The following is a 21,393-nucleotide window of genomic DNA, read 5'->3' as shown; positions in this document are numbered from 1 at the left end:
CAAAGGGACACACTGAAAATTCTTCGAAACCCCTTCAAATATTAATTTTTTTACTCCGACGACAATCCGGCAAGTGGAGGTAAATTCAAATTTGCTAGGTAGGTGCTCCGTCGGTAAAACTAAATTGAAAAGCCGGCAAATCTAAGGCTTGCAACGACTGTACTCTCCATATGAACATCCGGAGGATTAGCGTACTGTTTGCAAACAAAAGGTTGTGCAGTTTCTTTCATGGCAAAATATGCAGTGCGGCCTTTTGTGTTCCGCAGCACTGCTCGTGAGACCATAACTCCTGCCAGAGCTACAGGATTGTTGTATATGTCCTTGTGGCTCTTTGCTTGTTTGGAATTTGCAAGGTGTGCCATACAAAGATTTCAAATACTGCAGTCACTATTGTCACTGTACTACAAGCACTTTCTGCAGTGTGGTTGACGAAATTTGTAGAAGAAGCTTTGTTGAAAGAAATTAACAGTAAATCAATTTTGTTAATGTGCTCGCAACACATTTCAATCATCAAATCTCAATATTCGCTTTCGTGCAAAAAAAGTCCCATTAAAGGGAGTGCATCCAATCATGACCAGACACAGCTGTCGGTAGTCACGGAAAGAGGGTGTCTGCAGAGGACGAGCAACTTCTGCTTTCGAACCCCAAGACACGAGCTAAGCAACAAAGCCCAAACACAGCCTCCAAAACAAATGTGGGGAAGAACGACAAAACGAACAAACGGTGGTGCTTCTCTCTCAAACCCAATCTCGGTGTTGCTGTCACTACGGTTGGCAGTGGAAGACTCTGTCGGAATCACCTTTCCGCACGCCCTGCAGTGGTGGCGCCGGTGGGTGAAGCTGAACCCACTGGTGCAAAGCTGGCACATGGTCACCCGCTGGTCGGGAATCCACAGGGGTGCCACATGGCCCAGCTCCGAGCTCGAGGATGACTGGGAACCTTCCTGAGATGTTTCGAGAAGGGGACTCGGTTGAAAGATGTCGCATGCCTTGCAGCAACATGCCTCGCGGTAACATGCCTCGGTGCAACATGCCTCGTGGCAAACATGCCTTGTGGCGATGTGTCCTACAAAAACATGCCCTTCAGAAGTATGCCTCGTGGCAAACACGCCTTGCGGCAATGTACCTCATGGCAAACATGCCACATGGCAACGTGCCTCGTGGCATGCCTTGTCGCAGCATGCCTTGTGGCAACATGGCTCGCGGCAGCTGCCGACAAGGGGAACGGGCCCTTGACGAATGACCGTTTGCATTTTGCCTCGTCCTTCTGGACACCTGTCTGAATGAGGCAGATATAATTCAATATTCAACTCAATATAACTTTAATGCTACCATTTTTTTTCAATTTCAATTCACCTCAACTAAGTTTTAATCTGAAATTTCATTACACCACAATTATAACCAGTCTTCAAAAGCAAAGCGTAAACTTTGTTTACACTTTTACATCATCAGTCTACCCAAAGTATATAAAAACAACATATTCGTAATTAGACTGTGAAGGCAGTTATGTTGTACAATTCTGGAATAAATCGCAACAAAGAAAAACTACATACTACTCATACAGTCGCCTCAACAAAAATGCAGGTTTTGTACAAAGTTCATACACAGCACAAGGTAGTGCTTACAAAATTGAAAATATCAGAGAAAATAATAATGCTTTTACATTTGAAATGTGCATGATTCAATAAAAAAAACAAATAACTGATGATAAATGCACATACCAGTACCTTATACTTTTGTTGAGTAACTAGAAAGAATAAAAAATATGCAGAACAGAAAAAACAAAACATCTTTTGCCTTACATCTTTTGCCTTAATATTTTATTCTTTCCAGTATTTAACAGCACCTTAACTCGTCGCATAAAAAGGAAAATTAATAGCACTCCCTGCAGAATTCGTTCACTGCTGTTTTTGAGGTATGAACAAGCATAGAAGTGTTTACCTAGTCTTCGAAAACACCTTTGCTACAGTAGAGTGTGGCTTACCTTTCGCAAAACATGGAAGGAGCTCTTGCGGTGAATGTTGTCCTCAATGGCCTCGTTGAGTGCCGTTATCCACTCCTCACGCTCCTTGGGGGAGCTGTTGCAAAGAGCAGGCGAAGCAACGTGCTATTTGACGCTCTATAATTTTGTTGCAAACGAGTTCCGACGCAGACCACGTGACAATCTTCGAAAACAAGAGCCTGGCGAACCGCACATAGGAAGCAGACTCCTCGCTGAGAAACTTACTGGGCTCATGGGACAATACAATCGAACCCGGACATATTGAATTCAAAGGGGATCGTAAAATAGTTTGATATATCCATAATTTAATAAACAAAAGTATTTTAGCCTGAGCTCCAGTTGAAGCTTCTGCATGTCCCTGCTAATACCAAAGATTGTGACAAACGGGAGCTTATTAAATAGAGCATTCAAGAACCGCTAAACACGGTAGAACCTTGTTAGAGTGTAGTTAACGCCAACAGCGGGCGCCGACGCTCGTGCACGCACCATAGAAAAAAGCTAAAAAAGCAAGCAACAACAAGAAAGAACTGGCGTAAAATCAGACGGCAAGAATAATTTCAAAACAAAAACGGCAAAGCGAAAATGGCAAAAGAAGAAAGCGAACAACGATAAACAAGGCATTAAAAGCGCAATGGCACAACCATTGATGACGGACTCAACTAGCAAAGTTGACATTTGGACTAGTTGGTAGTCTAACTTATTGAGGGATTGTCCTATTCTTCTTCTATCTACTTTGCACGCTAAATACCTCAATATGTTAAACTCAACTAGCAAAAGACTTTCCCTTTTTTTTGGGGGGGGAGGGGAGGGGGAGGGGTAAGAATTTGATGCGGAGTGTTCTCCTCTGCCTCTTTGCACCTTTTGCTGCCCGTGGTCGGAGCAGTCAGAGTCCTTTGTCCCCGGCGCGTGCAAACCACGTAGCGACTGCAGTGTTCGGGGAAAGCCCTCCCCCTGCCCACCCCCCCAAGGGTGCGCAGCGTGAGGTTCGATGTATCGATCATACCGGGTGGTGAAATTCAATACAAATGAACAAGGCGCCTGTGCTTTTACACGAGATTTTCGAGGGGATGTTTTGACCGTTCGAAATAGACAATATTTCGGCTATGATCACCACGGGGTGATCATAGCCGAGTACTCTTGGATTGGACACGAGCACCACACGAGCACTCAACTCGGGCTCGGTTGAAATGGCACCTACGCAGACATTCTGGATGGTGCTCGTGTACAATCACCGTTAAGACGGGAATATTTCAACTCCGACCCTTTCCAGATTGCGTTGTGTGCCCCGTGCCGTGCCAGCCCTAGCACGCGTTTCCAACAAACGTTGGCAGCATAAATCTGGCACTAGATCACGCGGCTGCTTTGTTTGGTTTCAGCGTAGACTTTGTTTTACAAGTCGTTTACTGTAAGAAAATTTTCATGAACAAGCGTCATACCAAGCCTTACAGACGTTCAATATAAAGTTCGAGCCTCGGCGGGGCTCGAACCTGCATTGCTAAGGTGGCAGTCAGATGCTATGGCCACTGAGCTACTCGCACAGCTGGTCTGGAAGGGTTCATGATTTAATTTGAATGCAAAAGTACCGGCCAGAGCGGCAGGTTTGGGATGAAAGTAATAAAACTAAAAATTAATAAAATAAATAAAACATAAATAAATAAACACAACTAACATAAAGAAATAACATAGTACAATTAAAATAAATAAAAACCAAATGAATAAAAATAAAAAGTAAACGAAAAAATCACTACAATTCTAAGAAATAAAATAAGAAGTAAATACAATAAAAACAACTAAAAAATAAAAAAATAAAAAAAAATTATGTGAATAAAAAATAGGCAATAAAAAAATTTAATAACCTAGCAAACCGCACACAAAGTGTGGTTTGTGTGGGACACATCCTGTGCTTCCCAGTCTTCGTCAGCAAGATTAAGCCTGTATAACCGAATGCAAATATGTTCCAGAAGCTGTGCAAAGACACGATAAAAGCAATAACAAAAACAGCCTGACATAACAAGAATAACAATTCAATTAAACTTTTCCGCTTCCGTGGAAGCAGGGGTGATCTACCAAGTACATCTGGCGAAGGAGAGAAGGCGGGGACCGAGACTGGTTCATTCAGAGCGACCAACACAAGAGCGACTCATTGCTGGTGAACAAAAAGAATGGCCCCCTGCCAGATGTGCATAAAAGCTCGACGCATAATTAGTTCAACTTTGGAGTGCTGCACTCATTTTGCTTTTTGCCTTACTGAACTTATTAAATGTCTTGACTCCCACATGGGAGTCGAGACATTTAATTAAATGGTTATTTTTGTTATGTCCAGCCGTGTTTGTTACTGTATAATCTGGTTACAGGCTTTAGCCTGTAATCTGTATACAACATGTATGTAACATGTATACAACATGTATATAACCTGCCACCTGTATAACCTGGTTACAGGCTGTATAACCTTTTGTTTTTCAAGAGTGTTTGTTATGATGAAAGGCCATAAACTTCATAAATGACAGCTTATGTTAATCATGATTTCTGCACAATACCAGCTTCTTTGTGCACTAGCAAAGCAGGCATTTTTCGAGGTCTGCTATGTATGAGCATTTTATGCTTTAACTATGTGCTGGAATGTGAATCACGAAAAAGGTGCAAACTAGGTATATCCAAGAAAAAACTTTTTGCAGATTGTACACTGGTTGCACTCAATGCATCCGGTATGTACCATCCAGGAAAAACTTTTTTTTTTTCAGCTGGAATTTACTCTTGCAGACTACACACAGGCTGCGGACTATAGTCCAGCGAATACGGTAAACAAAGAAGGTCCTCATGGGGGGGAAGGCTGTGCCAAGGGGTCGTCACCTGGCGCAGAGGATGAAGGAGCGCTTGCTGGTGATGACGCTGAACTCATTCTGGTAGTCCTGCTGCGGGGGCACGGCCACCTTCATGCCAGACAGCGGCAGTTCCAGGTTCCAGCGCAGGCCCCCTTGCGGGGCCGGCGTCAGGTACAGCAGGCTGTCGCTCAGCTGCGCGTACATCCGGCCGTCAGTGCTTCGCCCCAGGGCTATGTGCAGTCACGCAGCGAGGCTCCCCTCACACCCTTTCTTCATATGCAACTACCCTTCCTTACTTATGCACCTACCTCCTCTCTTCATACGCATTTGCAAGTTCTCTACTTACACGACACAGTTCAGTGTGTTCCAATTTTCAACAGTTTGGGTTATATTCTTAAGGCACTGTCAGAGAGAGATGATAGACATTGTACCTTGGAGAAGGTATTGACCGTTTCGGTAGTATCATATCATATCATTAGGGTACTGTCAGTTTTGGTTATGTCGTATCATACTGTCAGAGATAGAGATAATACCGTAACATCCCAAGAGATGGCCCACCTAAAATCGAAAGCAAATCAATCGGGTGAAAATAAGAAGTGGGCTCACTTTTGGTGTACAACAAAGAAGAGTTGAAAAAACACTATTTTTAGATCATGCTTTCCTGCCAAACTTGTAATCGCAGCAAGGGACGATGAACCAAAGGCTACTTAACTTCTCAGTCAGCAATGCTCGCTCACATCCTGCCATAGCTACCTAGCCGCATTTACTCCGAGGTCATCATTAATCTCAACACTACGATTACTAGGAGTGGGCTATATTTCGGTGTTTAAAAGAAAATAGCAAATCAAGCTAAAGATAGGGTTGGGTTATCTTTCGGGGGTGGGGCATCTCTCGGGCTATCACGGTAGCTGTATTTCGGAGAAGGTACCATCAGTTTTGATTATATCATATCACATATCATTCGGGTGCTGTCAGTTCTGATTACATTGTATCATATCCTCAAGATACTGTCAGTTTCTGCAACATCATTTCATACCCTTAAAAGGGCGGTGCAACGATATTCAGTACGAATGTCTTTCACTTTGCACGAGCTTACTGCCACTAGTGGGACCCAAGTATACTCGCACGCAACGCCATTGACCAAAAAACCTCTTTGTTGCGGTGGGTAATTTCAGGAATAAAAGCGAGCGTTTTCTTTTAATTTCTCTTTCGCAAAACTTGATGACATAGTTTGGAGCTCGCAGTGTCCCCCAGTGACGATATATGAATACAGCTCATAGATTGCGAAAGCACTTTATTTGGGCCCACGATAATCAACAGTTCAACAATCATTCGGGTAGTGGCTCATGCCCAATCGCAGCAATGACGACAACAGCCAAGCCCTAACAATTGCTGGAGCTCAACACGTGTGCTGTGCTTTGCCAACCCCAGCACATGGCCGTGATAAACATTGGCGGCGTATAATCGGTTCCAGATCACGTGGCCGCTCGTTCTGGCTGCGGGTTGAGGAGATGAATGCGGCTCGTGTTTCCTTAATTTTTATTTTAGACTACCATTGCACAAGGAGGAATTCTAACTTTTTTTCATAGGTTATAAACATCAGGGATTCCTTCTAAGTGGTACTGACACAGGGTAGAAAAATTGTTGCAGCGTCCCTTTAAGGTACTGTCAGTTTTAGTTACATTGCACCATGTACACAAGGTATTGTAAGATACTGCCGATTGCGGTTACATTGCATCACATACTCAAGATACTGCCAGTTTCAATAATGTGAAAAAAGTGGACTTTGACTTTGAAGTGAATAGTGATTTTGGTTGAACATTTTCAATTAGAATATTGAATAGTTTCTCCAAGCCTTTCACTACTGCACCATGCTTAATTCAAACAAAAGTTCAGATATACTTGAGAAAGTTGTTCCGAAACTTCCACATGTCTATTTCTAAGTTATTTTAATTCACTTATACTTTTGGTGTTGAAAGTCTAATGCCTACATTGGGATGGAAAGTAAATTACACATTTGACATAAAATTAAACCAAGAGATGCCCAGCCATACCTAATCATAGAGATTTATAAACTATCTTACTATATGCAAATACCCTGTTTTATATCTCTAATTTGAGAAAGAAAAAGAGACAATAATGAATGATGAATGCAGGTTGTCAGGGCATCTCTGCCTAACACATACTCTTGCATAATAGCCAGTTTAATTTTGAAACTTTTACTACAGTGTAGATGTCAACACCTATGAAGTTCCAGTTTCTTTTTAAATACACCAGACACAAATGTGCACCATCCAGCTTTGAAAGTGTGCTCTCCTCCTGAGCACAGAACTGCAATATTTGTACTTCTCAAAGTGGTCGCGGCAGGTTAGCCCCATTGAACGCGTTTCCTGCCGAGCACCGGTGCACTGCGGAAAAGCAACACTTGCAAAAGAGAGCTCCACAGGTGTTGCTTCTCTGCGGTACACGGGTGCTCCGTAAGAAGTGCACTCGAAGCGGATGTCGAATAGAGTATTATTCGAAACTATACTATTCAAAAATTCAAAAATTTCCCCAACACTAGCCAGTTTCGATTTGGGTTGCATCACATCCTCAAGGTACTGCCAGTTTCAGCCATATATATCACAACCTTACAATACTGTTAGAGTCACTTGCGGTCTCGCTACTGCTTTCAGCGTCCTGCACCAGTACAAGATCTGCACTCACCAGGATGAACCAGCGAGGCTGCATCTCCTTCCGTGAGACCTTCATCAGCTCGCCCTCCTTCAGGAAGTTCTGCAAAGCAGACGCACAAGCTAGCGCACAGGCAGCACAAACCACGCGAGAGCAATGCAGCGAGAACCGCACAGCTTCGCACAATGGCTGCACTTGTGTCCCACTTTTATAAATGGCAGCCTCAAAGTTTGTTTTAATATCATAAAATGTGGGGCATATTACCACACTCATGCAAGTTCTTTCCCTAAGCTTGGCGTCAATGTTCTGGTGCAGCAAGAGTAGTTTTCCCAGAGTTCCAAGAGAGGTAGGTTAAGGGAAGAAAGGGCAGATAAGCATTTCCCCTCCTCCTCTCCAAAAGAAAATGTTAGTATACCGCAGAAATAAAGAAACTTCAGCAATTCCAAAACCTCCACTCGTCCGCTGAAGAAAGAGAATTTATTCAATCCCTTTCTCGTGTAGAGGGGAATACATTGGACAAAAGGGCCGGAGCCTTAATGACCGTCTGAGGGAGCATTCACGAGAGGTTAGCAATTCTAAAGAAGATTCAATGCACCCGATTGGCGCACACCGCCGTTCCTGCAACGGAAGTGCGCCCAAGTTCGAGGAGGCGCGCGGGTTCGGGCGTCATTCCCTAAGATTTGGGAGGGAGGTGACTGAGTCGCTCGCCATTAAGAACTCTATGGTCAGTGATTCACCTCCCTCGTTGGCACTTTCCGAGAGAGAAATGGGGTTCCTGCACAGGGAACTCACCGGTTAGGCCTAGCAACCTTCAAGGGCAACAGGTTCTAAGGCTGCCGGCACTGCTTTTCATACTCCCTCCCTTTACCTCTTTCCCAAATTTTCCCTTTGCCTTTGCCCCTCTCCCCCTTTCCCTAAAGAGCGCAGGGAACCGGTGATCGTACATGAAATAAACGTTGAGTTGAAAGAGTGTGCCCATCTGTGTTTAGTCCTCCGTCTGTTTATGGCTGAAGTAACTGCTCTGCATTTCATAATAGCTTGGGGCTGTCATGTAACTGTATGCACGTGCACGCTCCTCACTATGTTGCTTCTCTACGGCGCTAGAAAGGGGAAGCCCTGTCAAGGATAGACCGACCGTCCCCTTCTATACTTGACACTCACCCTTCCAGGTTTTATCACTTCGTAGCGGTTCACGAGGCTGTTCTGTATCGACATCAGCTTGGAAAAGTTGTCCTAGAATGGAAAGAAAACCATGAATTAGACTGGGCTATTGCAGCACGTCCTTAATGTATAAAAATTCGCTTCAATTTACAGTCAGCTACTCATTGCCACCATCTTTTGCCAAAGTGTGCTGACATAACACCCTTAAATGGCTGTAACGTGGTTCAGTTATTACTGCGTCTCAAAACAGGAGCTGGTGTTCACTGCCGACACTTATTAATGCAGAACTTCATTCCATACAGTTTATCAGATCAAAACGTCCACATACCAACAGTTCTTTCACCGTTGAAAGCTTAACAGCAGGTTGGCAGTCACACCACTCTGGAAATCACGTGATAGCTTAGAATTGCCATACAATTTGATTACTTGGTATCTTTGACTAAAACCTGCATCGTTGGTATTGATTTTATAAAACAAAACTCAGCCACGCATGAATGTAATATTTATTTTTTTATGATACTTAGAGCCCATAAATTAAGCTATGACCATAAACATACTATCGCAGAAAGTGGTTTAGTGCTCCTTTTACCTTTCAAGTCTACCAATTGATGGAACCCAAATTGCCCGTCTTGTCTTTTTTTGTGGAATTCAGTATTCATCATCTGAATTTCACAGCCTTCATCTTCAAGACCCACCTTACGTTTTCAATTGCCTTGATCAGCTCCCTAGATCTCAGCCCCACTACTCCAGAACTACAGTGTAGACCACATATAACGTATGTCGCGGGAGTCGCGAAAATCCGCACTATAAGCGGTACCGCACTATAACCAAAACATCAATTTTTCAGGCCAAAATATTGAAAATACATGCCATGGGACAACTTACACTTGTGAAAAGAATTTATTTTATGTTAGATGAAAAATAAAGCTTAGTTTGAGGAAAGTCTTTATTTCACCGGACTAGTACAGTTCTGTCTCAAGTGTGTTACACATTTTGAAAGAAATGAGCAGCTTTTGCCTGGCGCAGCCTTTTAACGGCGTCGCGGGTTGCGGACGGACGTTGCGAGCGTTCAGGATTGCTAACCCTAATCACTTTTCTCCGGAGATGAAAACGCGTGAAAATTCGCATCCTTCACACGGTACGCGCCAGTAATACCTTGAACTTGAGCACACGCATGAAATGCGCCAAATAAGAAATCCGGGCGATGTTCGAGGACACAAATGCTTAGAAATCACCACTGTAGTCGAAGTAAGCAAACACGACGACACGGGCGTTTCTGCCGTCTTGAGAGCGCCGCCACGACATCGCCACACGAATAGGTGGATCTCCCCTTCTAGTACGTGCTGGGTTATCATAGCGACACACAACGAAAATTCACAGTCAAGGATAGCGCTTTTACGCGGAACGATGAGATGAACGCCGTCTACGACGACGATCACAACCGACGCCGTGTTTGCGGATAGAAGCAGCCGGCCCGCGACCGGCATGTAACGCGCGCAACACTTCTCCTCGACCTGCGATTGGTCTGTCGCTGCGGTTGTTTGTTTCCAACGCAGCGGAGGGACGCACGCACGTGAACGACACGTGCGTGCGTCCCTCCGTCGCTATGGCAACTGAAGCCTTTCGCTTCTTCCCGCTTCTTCGAGCAACTCGGCTCTGGAGCAACTGCCACGCGAGTGCCGTTTGCTGCTCGCGCCGTCAGCGCCGTTATCTAGTGTCGCACAGGGAAGCGCGCTCGCTGCTCCGGTCGTCGGCGCGGCCGGCGGGCTGTGCCAGAAACCGCACTATAACCGGTATTTCCCTTCGCGCGCCTGCATTTTAAGCGGTATGCAATTACATGGAGTTCTATGGGAGACGAACCGGTGGTTTAAAAAAACCGCGTTATACCCGGTCCTGCACTATAAGCGGTTACGTTGTAAATGGTCTATACTGTAACACAATTCAAGCTTGCCATTGCCGACTCGAATTCATTGCCCCCACGCACTGTCCATAAAAACGATAAAACAAATTTCTTAACATGCGTAAAATAGTTTTGAGAACTGTATACAGTGTTCTTATTTTCAAGTCTTTTTGCTTCCTGCTTCTTGATGTTGCACACGTTATGTTGTAGTTATACTTTCTCCCTCATGTAAAGCACTCTTTTTTTAGAGTCTGTTCGAGGAAATGAATCGGAACTCCGAGCCTGAGCTGGGGCGACCCTGGCAGCTCACCCCGAGCTTCATGCTCTCGTTGGCGTGGTGAGCCACCTGCGCCACGATGTCCAGGGCCGCGCAGGCATCCCGGTACTCCGGGCTGTCCGGGTCCAGGTGGTCCACGTAGTCTCGGAGCAGCAGCCTGTACTGGGGAATCCGCTGGATCGGCTTCAGCATGTACTGGGGCAGGGTCAGCTGACGGCACCGGGGACTTTGCTGCGCAGGGAAAACGGGCGTTCCTTTTGACACGGAGCATGTTTCATAGGTCGACTTCCACGTGAAAGTCGTCATGTCATGAATGGGCGTCGTGGACGAACGTCGTGAATGAGCGACACGCTGCGAGGGTTACACGGCGGTGTAACCCTCGCAGCGTGTCGAGAGCGATGGGTTCCCGCGTGGACGGGCAAGACTGGTCGGCGGCTTGTCCACGCGGGAGGGAACCCATCGTTCGCGAGTGGCTGACTCGCAAAAATAAAATAAAAAAGGTAAACATAGAAATCACCATAAATTCACTCGAGCCTGATTGTGCTGAAAAAGACCAGGGAGCAGATGCTGTGTTCCGCACAAACCACACGTGAGGCATGTGCTAAGGGATCTCCTCTACCGTCTGCTAAGGAAGCTCGTCTGGGCCAAACAGGCTTAGCACACACCTTGCAAGTAGTGCGGTTCGTGCAGGACGCATCCTGTGCTCCAGGGTCTTTAGTGGCATGATCGAGCCTGTGAAAATTTTACCTTAATTTTTTTTAAGCCATGAAAGCTACCATTCAAGTTACCAATTTTAAAGTAAGGCTCTTAAAGGGGCACCGAAGTGCTTTCTGAGACCCTCATTTTATCGTCATAACTCAATCTACGAGCTATAACCATCTTAGAAAACCAAAAATTACATTCATGCACGGCTGATTTGCATATAAAAAAAGGAATCAATTTTCCGGGCGCTTACCGTCAGCGCAGGATGACGGATGGTGCTACCAAACCTTGCTGAATAGGGTCGAACGACGGACGGCGCATGTCAGCCACTCGAGAGCGATGGGTTCCCTCCCGCGTGGACGGGCAAGACTGATCGGCGGCTTGTCCACACGGGAGGGAACCCATCGTTCGCGAGTGGCTGACAGGCGCCGTCCGTCGTTCGACCATATCCAGTAAGGTTTGGTAGCACCATCTGTTGTTCTGCGCCAACAATATGTGTTGGGATCTTTGATCACTTTTTTATTACACAAATCGGCCGCGCATGAACGTAATTTCGGGCTTTTTAGGATGCATAAAGCTTGTAGATTGAATTATGGCAATAAAACAAGGATCTCAAAAACTCTTTAGTGCCCCTTTAAGATGTTGAACTGTGCCTCCTTTTACAGGAAGGAAAACAGTTCCTATGTCTAAGTCCTCACAGAGATATTTTTTTATTTACGATACTGATAGCCCGTTTAAGCTGACCCAGGAGTGTCTTTTGTTAACAAAAAAGGAAGACAAAAAACGAAAGAGCAAGAACTGTACAGCAACCAATCACCATAAATACAATCATCACTCGGGTGATTTCGCGATTGGACATGAGCATTTACAAAATCGCAACTGTGCGTGCTGCAATTTGAAAACATAACTTTCTTTATCGCCTTGTTGCAGCAAGGTGGAGAATTACAGGACGTTCGGTCAAACAGCTGATGCATGCTTATAGACAGTATGTCACGCCTTACACCTCTCTATGTAACGAGCATTTGAGCGTTCATATGTTGTCAATCGAGCCCTTATAGGAACACTAAAGAAGTTTTTGCTGTTCGTCTTTTTGTGGCAATAGCTCAACCTACACACTCCTTACTAAATCCAAAATTATGATCATGAGCAACCTATTTCCCAACTAAAAATGTGGTAAAAATTTCAACATGCCCCTTTTGCTACAAAAAGAAGGGCATGTCCCCATTATTGTCCACATTTTTAAAAAGGAGATGGACCGCACACGATTGTTGCTTTGGTTTTAGTAGAACCTCCTTTGTGTCCCTTTAAAAGTAACCAGTAAGCGAACCAAACGAGCTATTAATCAGTCATAAATTGAAGCCACGAGAAAACATCTGAAAACAATTAAAGCTTTCCAAGATAAAGTATGCAACACACATTCAACACATAGTTAAATGTGCTGCAGAAAACCACCTGCAAATAGAAAACCATCTTCAAGCAGAAAACCATCTCCAAGAAGAAAACCCTCTGCATGCAGAAAACCCTCTGCATGCAGAAAACCTTCTGCAAGCAAAGAAAACCGTCTGCCAACAAAAACAAACTGCAAACAGACAACTGTCTGCAAGCCGATAACCCTCTGCCAGCAACCAGGAAAACCGTCTGTTAGTGCTTACTAGTTTCCTGAGCATGACAAACCAACCAGCCAAACAAACAAGTTGTGCAAGCAGAAAACCGTCCGAGGGTGTGTTTTCACCTCGAAACTGCAAACTGCAAACAGAAAACTGTCTGCAAGCCGATAACCCTCTGCCAGCAACCAGGAAAATCGTCTGTTAGTGCTTACTAGTTTCCTGAGCATGACATACCAACCAGCCAAACAAACAAGCTGTGCAAGCAGAAAACCGTCCGAGGGTGTGTTTTCACCTCGAAACTGCAAACTGCAAACAGAAAACTGTCTGCAAGCCGATAACCCTCTGCCAGCAACCAGGAATATCGTCTGTTAGTGCTTACTAGTTTCCTGAGCATGACATACCAACCAGCCAAACAAACAAGTTGTGCAAGCAGAAAACCATCCGAGGGTGTGTTTTCACCTCGAAACTGCAAACTGCAAACAGAAAACTGTCTGCAAGCCGGTAACCCTCTGCCAGCAACCAGGAAAATCGTCTGTTAGTGCTTACTAGTTTCCTGAGCACGACATACCAACCAGCCAAACAAACAAGTTGTGCAAGCAGAAAACCGTCCGAGGGTGTGTTTTCACCTCGAAACTGCAAACAGAAAACTGTCTGCAAGCCGATAACCCTCTGCCAGCAACCAGGAAAATCGTCTGTTAGTGCTTACTAGTTTCCTGAGCACGACATACCAACCAGCTAAACAAACAAGTTGTGCAAGCAGAAAACCGTCCGAGGGTGTGTTTTCACCTCGAAACTGCAAACAGAAAACTGTCTGCAAGCCGATAACCCTCTGCCAGCAACCAGGAAAATCGTCTGTTAGTGCTTACTAGTTTCCTGAGCATGACATACCAACCAGCAAACAAACAAGTTGTGCAAGCAGAAAACCGAGGGTGTGTTTTCACCTCGAAACTGCAAACTGCAAACAGAAAACTGTCTGCAAGCCGATAACCCTCTGCCAGCAACCAGGAAAATCGTCTGTTAGTGCTTACTAGTTTCCTGAGCATGACATACCAACCAGCCAAACAGACAAGTTGTGCAAGCAGAAAACCGTCCGAGGGTGTGTTTTCACCTCGAAGTTGCGGACGACCCGGTTGAAGTCTGGGTACTTGCGCTTCGCCTCATCCAGGGCCGCAGTGGCGGCCTCGAAGTCCTTGATGTAGGACGAGTAGAGCTTCAGGAAGGGCCCCATCTTGACCAGAACGTCCGCCACCCGCTCGTTCCCGTGCCTGCCACGTTGCAGCCGGATCAGAGAAAGCACCCACGAGACAAGAAAGGACGAGACAGACGAGGAGGATGACGGGACATGGCAAAACTTTACATTGAATGATGCAAAAGAGAAAAAGACACATAACGTGTGAATTCTCAAACCGACTTCCTAGGAACCCAGGGGTCCCCGAGAGTACCCTTGTGGGATCCATACGTATCCGAATTTCATTGATCGTCCCTAGCCCCAGGTGGTGCGTCCTTCCAGTTCAAGAGCTATTTTAACACATCTGAGTCATCCACTGGTGCCTAACTATGAACAAGACACTCTCTTATTTGTGCATTATTGTTAACTAGTAGTAATGTGTGAATAGTGGATTTTGAGTTCGGAATGAGCTTGAAGCGAAGAGCAGTTTTGGCCCTATAGTTTCTAATCGAATATCAAATAGTTTCTTTCAGCCCTTCACTACAGCACACCATGCTTAAACAAAACTTCGAGTGAACTCGTAAGGGTCGTTTGAATCCTTCTGCTTGTTCACTCTTAAGCCCAGTTAATTTTAATACAGTCATATGAAGTGTGACATGTAAACGAAAAAATTGTTGCAGCACTCCTAATCTAGGGGATTTACAAGTCTGCTTGCTAAATGAAAATATTCCTTTTTTGATTTCAAAATTGGCAAAAAAAAAAAAAAGCATGAATGATAAGCGCGAATTGTCAAGACATCGCTGCCTAACACACACCTCTTGCGTAATCGCTGCGGGTTGGCCCCGTTGAGTGCGCTTCCCACCGAGCGCCGGTGCACCGCGGGAAAACAATACACGTGGAGCCCGCGAGCTTTGCTGGAATTGCTTCCCCGCAGTGCGCAGGTGCTCGGTGAGAAGCACACTCAACGGTGCTAGCTCGCTGAAATCAATACTTCGAAAAATGTGAATATCACAGTTCATCTCGAAGCTAATATTGAACAGTGTATTATTTGAAGCTACTATTTGAAAATTAGAATATTCGAACAACACTGTTTACAAGGTCTCTAGGTTTCTGCGCTGAGACCAGGAGGGGCGCTTCTCCGCTATCAAGAGATAGAAATAGGCGTTCCTCTAGATAAAAGTTTCAGAACCCCTCGCTTCAAAAACATGTTTACAAAACAGAATGAAGATAAAATATTCAAATCCACGGGCGTCTGACTAAGGCATTTCATAGATAATTAGATGATAGAATTCTTTGTCGAACAATGGAAGTGAAGGTGCGGGTCTCATTACCAGCGAACTTGAGTCTGGTACCTGTGGATTTTATTATCCTTTCTTCCTCCTGCTCTGTAAGCGTGTGTTTGTCTTTATGTACGTGCTTTTGTTTCTGCTATTCAGTTGAAGGTTACTATGCCATCTCCTGCCTACCTCCTGCTCTGTCTTGTCTGCATTCTATTTGGCAAAACACATCAAAGAAGAACGAACAACTAGCCTAACCAGTTATCTTGAAGAAAAAACAGTGAGGATCCAAGCAGAAATGGGAACCCATCCAGCCCCGACAGGCAGAGATATGTTTTTTTGCAACTCAAGATATTTATGCCACGAGAGTCGTTTAAAGTCAACCCCCCTTCCCCCCACACACACCAAAAATAACAATCTCAGAGAGTTGCTGTTTTTGAGACTCGTGATTTGTGGAACTCGCACCGGTAGATGCAAGAACAACCTACATAATGCAGACAGGCATTGAAGCACTCTAGTGAACTCTATAGTCCGATTCACACACACACATCTCAATGCTAAATCAGCACCATAAAAAAGAAAAGCATAACTTAGCACAGATGGGAGGCCGGCGTGCAGCCATTGGAAAAAAAAAAGAGCTAAGCTCAGGAGACTGAAACTAATTTAGGAAATAGCCAATAACATGATTAAAATAAAAAAATCCAACTACCTTATTCCCTACGATGGAAGAGCAACCCGTTCAAACCATGGGAAAATATTCAAGGAGTTCCAACTTGAAAATAATTGCTTTAAATTTTAATTTTTTCTGCTAGCAGTCCAGGAATGGAACAGTTTGCACAAACACATAGTCCATGCTAGCTCGCTAACGCAGTTCAAGAATGGTGTCAAAGCATTCTTGATGTGAAAATATGTCTCATCAACTCCGTTTGTTTCACATATTTGTTACCCTCTGCATAACTGTTTTTTCTGTATTGTGGTTAAGCATCTGTGCTTTTTATATTGCCCTACAAAAATCCTCCAATGAGGATTAGTAGTATTGATAAATAAATAAATATAAATGGGAGCGCTGTATCACTAATACAGTGTGAAATCGGCACTGGATCAGCAAGGTCAGTGCAATTTCAGGTGCTGGCTATAATAGCATTGAAATAGTGTTGTGGTGTATTATGTGCAAACAGGCCTTAAAGGGCCTCTGGCGTTTTCTTCATGGTCCTTGATCATTCCTAAAAAACAGACACGTCGCTGAAACATTACCCCAAATACTAAACAAAAAATTGTTTTTTTTGTTTTTTGCAAGCAACTGAATTTGCAACTGAATTTGCAACTTTGGTCCTTATTGTGTTTTTCGAAGTGAGTCTCTACAGACAACAATGAAAAAGTGAGGCTAGCGGCAGGCAGGGGTACACTCTTTCAGGTGTAGGATTTGTTCTTAACTGATTCCAAGCAGTTTCATGGTGTCAAATGAATGCTTTGGAAGCTCGCTCCAGCACCCACGCTCCAGCACGAAACAAATGCTTGGCACAGTCCATTCATTGGACTGCCCGCTCAACTGGCAAGACTGCCTGCCACTGACGTCACGGCAATGAAAAGGGCGGGTATATTTGAACGTTGGTTTTGGCAGTATTTTCACTCGCTGATTTCACAATAACTATTATTAATTTCGTAATACTTTTTAAAAAGCATGCCGGAAAGGGCAAAGGCCAGGGATTCAGAAAATATAGCTAGTTGGGGCAGCTAAAAAAACACCGGAGCACACCCTAAGGGTGACAGGACGTCTGTCTGCCTAATGTCAGTCGTTCCTGCAGCAAATAGCCGTCGTTCGAGAATCTGCGCTCAGTTGCCGAGCGCGACGTTTCAAGTCCACAGAATCCAGCGCAGGACACGTCTTCCGCAACTCGGACTTCCCGAGCTTCCTTGTCGTCCGCAACGCTCTTTTCGTAGGTTGCAACGTCACAGATCATGCGCGTCTCGTTCCGCGAGAAATCAGACGCAGGGGGCCTCGTTCGTAAACGATGCGAAGACTCGACGTCGCAACCCACCAGTTGTCGATGCGCTCGCGAAGCTGCCCGAGAAGTCTCTCGTTGAGGTCCTGCAGCTGCGGAAGGTGCTTCAGGACCTGCTCCAGGACCTCCTCGGGAACAACCGGCGCCCCCTTGTCCTCGCTCGCCGTCTGCACGGCCTCCCTGAAGTCCTGCGACCAAAACACGGCGAGGAAAGTCACCCTTTGCTCTAGGACGGGAGACAAGGACACGGGTCAAAAACGCTTCGTCGCGACGTCGGTCGGACAAATTTACGGTCCCGTCTACGGCATCGCCGAAAACTCTGTCGACCGTCCGGTGATCGTTTCAATGAGGCGGTCGTTATGGCGACCGAGGTCCGTGCAACGCGTTGCAGTGCACCGCTTGATCACATTGAAACGCAACCACCTGAGCCAGTGTTAATTAAAAGAAAGCTCCGGCAGTTTTTTTAGCCACCCACACTAAACATGTTTTCGGAACATCCAGGCTTCGCTCTCTCCAGCATGCTCTAACATCCAGGCTTCACTCTCTCGAATGTGCTATTCATTATCTCTAAATTTAAAATTGTTACTGGAAAAACTCCAAAAAAAGGTTATGCCCAAAATCAACGCCCAAATCTTCCCACTCCCTCTGGCGGAGGGGACGTCAAACGTCGAAAAACTAAAAAAACTAAATTTTGCATGTCTTCTTTTTTTTGCTCCAGAGAGCTTTTTTGGCATTTATTTCACACCATCAAACTTTTCACAACCCGTCGGAAACAAGCTATATTGCGCCCATATTACGCCATTGGATAGATGGAAGGATGGATGCTAATGGCTGCACCTTTCATATCGGGCGGTAACTAGCGCAACCTCAACTAGAAACTAAGAACCAAAAGTATGACTCCTCCCTTCGCCCTTCTAAGCCATTTGATGTTACATTTTCAGCGTTGCTGGTTGGCCCTCTCAGACCTTCGACCCAAAGTCAAAACTTCGATAACTTCACAAAAAAAAGAACTTTCAGCCTTTCCACTCTGCTGAAGAAGAAAGACCAGCAAAGCCGTACTCTGGTGGGACGACCTCAAGGACGACGCCTAGAGGACGACGTCTAGGACAACCTCAAGGACAACGTCTAGGACGACCTCAAGAATGAATCCTAGGACGACGCCTAGAGGACGACCTCAGGGATGACATCTAGGAGGACCTCAGGGACGACGTCTAGGACGACCTCAAGGACAACGCCTAGGACGACCTCAGGGATGTCTAGGACAACCCCAAGGACGACCTCAAGGACAACTAGGACGACCTTAAGGATGACCTCTAGGACGACCTCAAGGACGACCTCAAGGACAACCTCTCGGACGTCTAGGACTACCTCAAAGGTGACCTCTGGACGACCTTGAGGATGATGCCTAGAGAAATTCACTTTCCACTCTGGTTAAAACCAGAGTGGAAAGGCTGGAAAGGTTGCCGCCATCCATGAGCGACGGCGTCAACCAACAACCGGCAAGCCAGTTCTCTGATGGTCGCCGTCGCTCATAGATGGCGGTAGCGGTCCAGAGTTTTGTGTCAACATATATTTGATGACGGACACGAAACTGGGGAAACTAGCCCTTAACAGCTCCGCTGTAAAAAGAAGTTATTGTGGTCTGGCAATTTGGGGTACTATAGTTCAGATGTTTCTAAATATTTGTCAAGTCGACTTCAGGGACAATTAGCGACTACCGAAATTTAAGTTCCCGGAAGGGCCCATAGGCTCGTCGCCTTTGCACCACCCACCTGGTTGAGGAGGTGGAGGGCGTCGACGAAGACCTGCTCCGAACTGGCCAGCTCCTGGGCGATGTGAAAGAGCTTGCGCCGCCGCCGGAAGCACGCCGCATCCTCCAGGGTCATGTGACGCGTCTCCTCTCCGTCGCTCTCCTCGTCCGATGACCCCTGCCAGCTCACCTGCACCCGGAAACTCCCTGGGTCACGTCGACGATCCCCAGAACACCTTTTTGGTTTAAGTTACTGCAACGTTTTGCACGTCTATTCGTAATCGCTCAAATATTGTGAGCTTCGAACCCACTTGCCTCAGAAGCAGATGAGTGGACGCTGGGCATGTCCTTGCGGGGCATCAGCGACGGCGAGGTTCCACCAATGGCCGCTCTCTCCTCCCGGCTCTCGCTCTCCGCTGAAAAAAAAATTGTCCGGTCACTCGCAATCTTTTAGGCGTACCCACACTTCCACATCTAGGAGGGCGTATACCGCAATATCCCAAGATATGCCCCACCCCCAAAAGACAACCCGCCCCCTATTTGTGACACGATTTGCTATTTTCTTTACAAAGACCAACAGCCCACTTCTACTGATTGCAAGGCTCTGGCCAATGATGACCTCGGCAGAAACGGCGTCACTTAGCCAAGACGGGAGTTGAGCGAACGTTGTTGACCGGGAAGGACGGTTGTCTTTGGTTCGTCACCCCTACCTGGAATCGCAAGTCTCGCGGGTCGCAAAATCTGAAACTAGCATTTTTTCAACTTTTTTCGATCATGCACCGAAAGTTAGAGCTCACTCCTCATGTTCACCCGACTTGCACGCGATTTTAGGAGGGCCGTCTCTTGGGACACTGCAATAGTATGGTGCAACACACTTGAGACGTCTCCACTCCTTGGCATGCAGTAAGGACGTCAGGAAGAAACTTGACCGCAACTGCGGTCGCCGACAGAGTGAGTATGGCAGGGCCTGTCTTTCAGCGACAAAAGAGGCCGTAATTTTTGGTACAGACCTAGAAACACGGATGTGCAGGCAAACCTTTCGACTGGGCACTAGACGGTTTCATGGCGGGTGCTGAAACTTTCCGACTTACAGTCGCAACAGTCGCGGAACAATCGTTTGATGGACGTGCGGTGGTCCCGCCCAACTTTGGTAAGTGGTTGAGATGCGGGCGCGTACGTGTTGGGAGGTTTCGTTGTGCTGATGCCCATCCTGCCATTTCGAAAAATTGGCACAGAAAAATAAACAGGCACCAGAAAATCATATTCACTGCCCGGCATTCTACTTCTGTTTTTGAGCTCTCCTACTCCTGGTACCTTGCGCGTGAGTACTGCGGCAGTGAATTATTGTAACCACCAGTCGCGGTGTTGCTGAGATGAGGTTAAGGAGGCTCGGGCAATCAAACCAGAAAGAAGTGATTTCTTATGTAATCGATTAGTAGTATAGCACAGCACTCTAGCTTGGTCTTGTGCACTGTCATTTGCTTACATATGTAACATTTTCACTGATTTCTGCGTTCAGTTTAGTCACCACAAAGTCGAAAACTGGCTAATGAAAGAAGTTGATTTGTTTTATAAAAAAAAAATTAAGGGTGAACTTTACGCTGAATCTTGCCAAAGATGGATGGAAAAATAAAAATCTCCAATGTTTAGCAAAAAAACAAACAAAAAACTTTCTAGAATAAAGAAAAAGCTTCAGAACTGTTTTTAGTGTATTTTAAGCATCCCCTTTCGAGATGTGTTTTGCAGCCTTCAATAAATGCATGCCTCTAAATTGACAATGAATTAGTTACCTTTTTTCAGCATTGGCTTAAAACATTCTGTTGTGCAAAAAATCTTACACTGCACAAAGTTTAAGAGCATGAGCACAGACTGTTAAATGCACAAGGTACAAAAGATTAACAGAGCTTAATTAAGAGTGAATGATTAGTTACTTAACAGACAGCCCCACAAAACAAAGTGGGCTGATCTTCTCTTTAGTGTATCCCAAGTGGCTAACCACATGGTTTCTCGCATTGAATTCAATGGCTGCTAGTCTAGCGTTAGTCAAAATGC

The 21,393-nt window shown here is 45.5% G+C and overlaps 1 protein-coding gene across 1 annotated transcript in view; it reads right to left on the bottom strand.

The window, feature by feature from the left end:
- Window positions 1-21,393, bottom strand: part of LOC115308876 — a 49,676-nt gene that overhangs the window by 6,618 nt on the left and 21,665 nt on the right. Inside the window, 10 exon segments of the mRNA XM_029967008.4 lie at window positions 800-943; window positions 1,984-2,077; window positions 4,852-5,015; window positions 7,530-7,598; window positions 8,658-8,729; window positions 10,868-11,065; window positions 14,252-14,408; window positions 17,628-17,779; window positions 19,364-19,531; window positions 19,657-19,757. Of these exon segments, the coding sequence (XP_029822868.3) occupies window positions 800-943; window positions 1,984-2,077; window positions 4,852-5,015; window positions 7,530-7,598; window positions 8,658-8,729; window positions 10,868-11,065; window positions 14,252-14,408; window positions 17,628-17,779; window positions 19,364-19,531; window positions 19,657-19,757 (1,319 nt within the window).

Source organism: Ixodes scapularis, unplaced genomic scaffold, assembly GCF_016920785.2.
Source record: "Ixodes scapularis isolate PalLabHiFi unplaced genomic scaffold, ASM1692078v2 PGA_scaffold8__174_contigs__length_109621045, whole genome shotgun sequence".
In the NCBI taxonomy this organism is placed as follows: Eukaryota; Metazoa; Arthropoda; class Arachnida; order Ixodida; family Ixodidae; genus Ixodes; species Ixodes scapularis.
Note: the sequence above shows the minus strand (reverse complement) of the source record. Positions and strands in the feature narration are given on the sequence as shown.